At 37.7% G+C, this 5690-nt stretch overlaps 1 protein-coding gene across 1 annotated transcript in view; it reads left to right on the top strand.

Moving 5' to 3' along the window:
- The window catches only part of kcnk2b (potassium channel, subfamily K, member 2b), a 46475-nt gene that overhangs the window by 37391 nt on the left and 3394 nt on the right, over positions 1–5690 (top strand). The window contains exon 6 of the mRNA XM_014007554.1: positions 2159–2295. Coding sequence (XP_013863008.1) covers positions 2159–2295 — 137 coding nt within the window. The remainder of the gene's footprint in view (positions 1–2158; positions 2296–5690) is intronic.

Genomic DNA, 5690 nt, shown 5'->3' with positions numbered 1-5690 from the left:
CTACCAACATACCTACCTATCTATCTACCAACATACCTACCTATCTATCTACCAACATACCTACCTATCTATCTACCAACATACCTAAAATAGAGTTCAGTGTTTCTGCCTTCTCTCAGGCCTTTCGAGACCTGCTTTGAGGCAGTAACTCCTGTTTCTTCACTCGAGGTGACCCCTACAGTATCTACCTACCAACATACCTACCTTTCTATCTACCAACATACCTACCTATCTATCTACCAACATACCTACCTATCTACCTACCAACATACCTACCTATCTACCTACCAACATACCTACCTACCAACATACATACCTACCAACATGCGTACCAACCTACCTACCTACATACCTACATAYTGTATTTGCCCTCTATTGTCTTGTTGGTGCTCATACAAGATCAGGCATTTAGCCAGAGGGGCGTTGGGTTGTCTTAACGACACCTTCTATAAGCTGGCAACGCCTCAGGATGCCCTACCAATCTTCGATCCATCGAGTTTTTCTGTTTGCTTTCTACTCTACTTAAGTTTCATAAATTTTGATAAACAACGTAAGCGGCTGAGGGGTTGACCCCAATTATTTTGTGAATCCAGTGGAAGACAAAGAATAAATTGAACCAATCTGRATACAGATGGTGGGTAGCGATTTTACAGCTTCAGCAGCTGTTGTTGTGTGATGTTTTCAATCTCCGGTCTCAGTCTGTCTGTAACTTTTTTTTTCCAATGTGTAAATTTCATAAGCATTAGTGAGCTTAATAAGCAGCAGAGGGGGGTGACTGTGATTATTTTATGAAGCCAGAGAAAAACACAAAAAATAAATTGTGCCAGCTTGGATAGAGGAGGTGGGTAGCGATGTTACAGCAGCTGTTGTGTGCTTTTTCACAATTTCTGGTCTGGTCATAACTTTTTTTTTTACCTATGTAAATTCTGTAAGCTTGCATAAATTTCGTAAGCGGCGAGTTGGGGACTTAAAGTGTGGACACTCTCAACCAAAATCCTACATAAAAGCATGTACAAGATCAAATATAAAAAATATGAACATAAAATGTCATACCTGCTCAGCTTCATTTATAAAAATCAGAAATTAAATCATAGTTATCTTTTTGTACTTCCTGAACTATGATCAGGTTTCCTTCAGGCTCATTAAATTATTGTATAACATCTATAGTGCTTTTATTCTTATATTTTCTTGTTAATCTATGGTGATATATTGACAATAAATCATACAGATTTAATCTGAAAGCGCTGGTGCTGATTCAGAAGGTGAAAGTGAGGACAAAAATGAATGAAAATGAATCAATAGAGAGATGCCACGTTAAGTGTGTGTGTGTGAGAGAAAGTGTGTGTGTTTGTAGCAGGTGCTTAATTTGAGTTGAACTGCCTGGCAGATAACAAAAGAAAGGCAGATGGGAAACATCACAAACACTTAGCGGCTAAATTCTACTTCCCTGAGCAGGCCTAATGAGTATAGATTAGATTACATCATCTGCACCAACCGCCCAGCAGTTACAGTAAACCAATTAGCCTTAGTTAAACACTTCCTGTGGTGAATCATTACATACATACCACTTAAAAATTTGATGCTGAAACTGGAAAAATGACATCTTAATCTAAATTTTACTCTTTAAGTTTGCTACATTTAAGAAATGTCACATCTGAATGTAGCCTAATCATCATCATTGGTATTAAGACTATATAACTAGAGGGTTAATCTCATTTTCACCAGGGAGGATATGTGGTCAGTAAAGTGAATATTTCCCATATAATCAGACCAATTTCCAGTGAAGCATGAGCCATACTCTTTTTTTATGATTAGAGCACCAAGAACACATAATTGGATTTCTGGGAAAAGACAAAAATTCCTCAATATTCTGCTTTAATAGTGACAATTTAGTTCCTTCTTATTAGTCTTACTTTTTTAGATATTCCAACAAAGTAGTTTTACTTTGGGTCAAAAGCATCGGGCCAATTAAAAGCCAGACAGCAACAAAGTCTAAAAGTGACTCATTAAAAGATGGATGAAAGGTAGTTTTCCTGACTTCACTGCTTTGAATCGTCATACACAAACACAAGCCCTGCGTTCTTCTGCTGCTCTTCTTGGGATATTCATCTCAGAGGTAAACAAAGCTGTAAACACACCTTCCTTTCTTGTTGTGCAGGTAGATCAGAGAGTCTGGAGTACTACTACAAGCCCGTGGCGTTGTTCTGGATCCTGGTGGGCCTGGCGTACTTCGCTGCCGTTCTCAGCATGATCGGAGACTGGTTCAGAGTCATCTCCAAGAAAACTAAAGAGGAGGTAGGTGATGCTTTGGAGGAACCAGGAAATAATGCTAATAACAATAACAKTAAATAGATTTTAAAGGTCAAATCGTGTGAGACTGTCACAGCTGTGCACAGCTGCAGAGTAAAGTGAAGGATTTGTTCCATAAAGACGCTTTTAAAAACCCATAAATCTTGACAATGAGCAGGTGCAAATGGTAAATTCAGCATCAATATCCTACAACTCAAAAAAGAACTACGCTTGTGATGAACAATAGAACATTGCTCATCACCAAAGAACATTTTATTATAGTGGTTAATAATTGAAGCAACATTCTCAACAAAACCAARTATTTAAACTACACAACATGTTTCTAATTATCTACCTTAATGGCTGCCACGTGGTAAAAATCAATAAACATACTTATATGAGTCACTGCTTTATTTTCTAAGCAATGACTAGTGGGAGTTTTAAACTTCTAACTTCCTGTTGTGGCTGTTCGTGACGCTTTGGTTTCTGCTGTATGAAAGACAGGAGATCATATAATCACCTGTGTTCATTTTTCTGTTAGAAAAATATCTTATGAACCACTCGAAAGAATTTAATGAAACTGTCAGGAATTAAACAATAAGCATACATTTACAACCGTTTCACTTTTTGAAGTCAACCCAATTCAAGATGGCTGCCACAGTTAGTCAGCTTTAGCAAATGTAAAAATGGCTATAACTCTGTTAACTTTGACCCCCAATACATACGCTGACCACAAATTAATCATGTCAGGTCAGAACGTTGGCAATAACTAAGCTCATAAACAACTGCACGGATTTTAATTAAAAAAATTAAATTAACGACTGATAAACATCTGGACTCAACCAAATTCAACATGGCACTAAATGTTAGTSAAACTCACAAAAAATTATAACTCATTGTTTGTACAAATACTGAGCAGATGCTTAAATCACAGTCTGAGTAATGTAGGATTTTGTTTTAAAACCTTTACATGCACTGCAGAAAATATGCGTTTTTTTCAAGAAATGCTACCTTCTAAAACACTGTTAGCGCTAACTGTGTTTTCTGTTAGCWTTTCTGCTTAAATTAGAAAAATAAAATAGGATGCTGTTTTCTGACACTTAAAAGTCTGAGTGTTCAAGTTTTAAGTCAGAAAAATCAACTGAAATGTCCCTTCAGGTTGCAATTCCTTATTGGAAAATCAGAAATTCTTGACCAACTGTGTCAAAATCCAACATGGCTACCCTGTGCATGGAGTGTTAAATATTTAATTTGTATTTGTAGTTGGTTTGGATCTCACAAAGTCAGTAAMACACATTATATTGTAATACCACAGTTAAAAACAAACATGTTACACACAGCTGCACCAGTGATTCACAGGGAATCATAGTCAAAAAGCTACAGTATGTGCCCGGGCTATTCAACTGGTGGTCCGCGGGCGGTTATGACTTTCTTCCAGCCTGGCGATACATTATTTCAAAACTGTTTAGGACATTTAACCATTACAATAACATGTTGCAGTAGGAAAGGAAATGTTTGCATTCTCTGTGAAGTTGCAGCTGCYGGTTCATGTTGAACCTCAAGCACTCCATAGAGAGATGCAGAAATACACAATGTTCTATAGAGACGTTTCACTCAGGTGGTCAGGACTTCTCAGAGGCAGACCCATTGTGCTCCTTTTGCTTCGCAGTTGTATCCTCAAGGCATTAATCTGAAAGTGATCCAGCTACACAGGATGTCTGCGTCTGCTCAGTAAAAAACACGCCGCGCTGTTCCGACAGCTTCATAATTCACGTGTAAAAAAAAGGCAGCCCCTCATTAACAAGTGCGCTCCTGCWGAAACGCCCGACATCCTCATCTTTGTATTCGACACAAGTTAGGGTGGTGCCAGCTTGGAAGTGTGGAGTTTTTCCCGATTCACTGACAAAATGAAGTGGAGGCTGTGAGCTCTGCAGAGAATCAGATTAGTGGGAGAAAAAGTTTATTTCTTTTTTTTTTTTTTTTCCTGTGGGCGGTTGCTGGTAGGGAGAAACCTCGATGATGGGCAGAGAAAGCAAGACAGAGATTTTTTTTTTGCTCCAAATGTTCACCCACATGTACTATAAATTTCAATTCAAGTGCCTCTTCACCTCAAAGGCTAATAAATAAATAATCAGTTTGGAGAAGGAGGCCTGATGCAATATAAACCTTTCAATAACCACAACTGCACTCTCTCTACAAGATACATCGTGTGGCTTCGAGACGCCAAAAAAATATGATGCCTTTTTACTGAGTTCAGAACAATCACTTCTATTTTCTTCCTACAGCTGCACAATTAAAAAACATCACTGGGTTATAAGGTAAATATTGTTATAGATTTGTTCATAGTTTAAGGCAGATGYTAAAAGGCAGCAAGGTAAAAAAAAAGAACTACCTGGAGCAGGTTGCATCAACTCCAAGGTGTCCTTCCTCTGGTTTTGGATTATTCGTTTGTTTTCCATAAATCTCAGCTCCCTGATGGATGGAGTTTAACTGCAGATAACAAATGAAGGTTAGGAAGTTCGTTCACAGGGTTCACTAATTAGAGCGCAGAACAAGAGTGCTTGAGGGAAGAGCTGCTCCACAGCTGTCTGAGGAGATTTATGGAGATGCCATTCATGATCTCAGAGCAAATTTCTTTAATTATCGGTCACATTAGGGAGGTCGTTCTATTGAAAAAATCCGTTTCTCAGCCACTACATGTCTCATAATTACTTTTAAATAACTGAACRTGACTTAGAAATTGTAACACATGGCTTTAGTATACATTTGAGCAAGGCCATGAGAACTGGGGGTGCTGAGGGTGCAGCTATGTCAATGACAAAATCTAATAAACAAAAAAAAGAAAAAAGAAATGAATWCTGATTTATTAAAGGTAAATATCGTTTGGTCATGGTGTTATCGTCAGCTTGGCAGTAATAAAATAACAAAAAGGCTACCCAAAAGCAGTTTGGGATTTTTTTTCCATTAAAAAAACCATTAAATCACGTGAAGAAGCAGATTCTGTAACTATTAACAATTCTCAAGGTGACTGCCAGTTTGGTAAACAGAGCACCTTAGTATTGTGACTTTATTCTTGTATGACTTTACATTCAAATTATTGCARTTTTATTCTCGTATGACTTCATATGCCTAAAACTGCAACTTTTTCCTGTAGAACATTGTCTTACTGTGGTAGACCCCCGCACGCGAAGCCACACTGTGTTTGTTAGACTGTGGCTAAAAAGGACAAAGTTATTTAGCCTATTTTATGCCCACTTTATTTATTGGGCTGTTTCTTTACCTGTGAATAGAAAGGTGATTTGTACTGTAACTATGATAAGCTCATTTCATTAATAATGAACTGAAACAGCAAAACTCTGACCCATAATGTAACGTGCAGGTAAAAAAATAAAGATACTGCT

Source organism: Austrofundulus limnaeus, unplaced genomic scaffold (genome assembly GCF_001266775.1).
Source record: "Austrofundulus limnaeus strain Quisiro unplaced genomic scaffold, Austrofundulus_limnaeus-1.0 Scaffold42, whole genome shotgun sequence".
In the NCBI taxonomy this organism is placed as follows: domain Eukaryota; kingdom Metazoa; phylum Chordata; class Actinopteri; order Cyprinodontiformes; family Rivulidae; genus Austrofundulus; species Austrofundulus limnaeus.
This window is presented reverse-complemented; position numbering and strand designations above follow the sequence as displayed.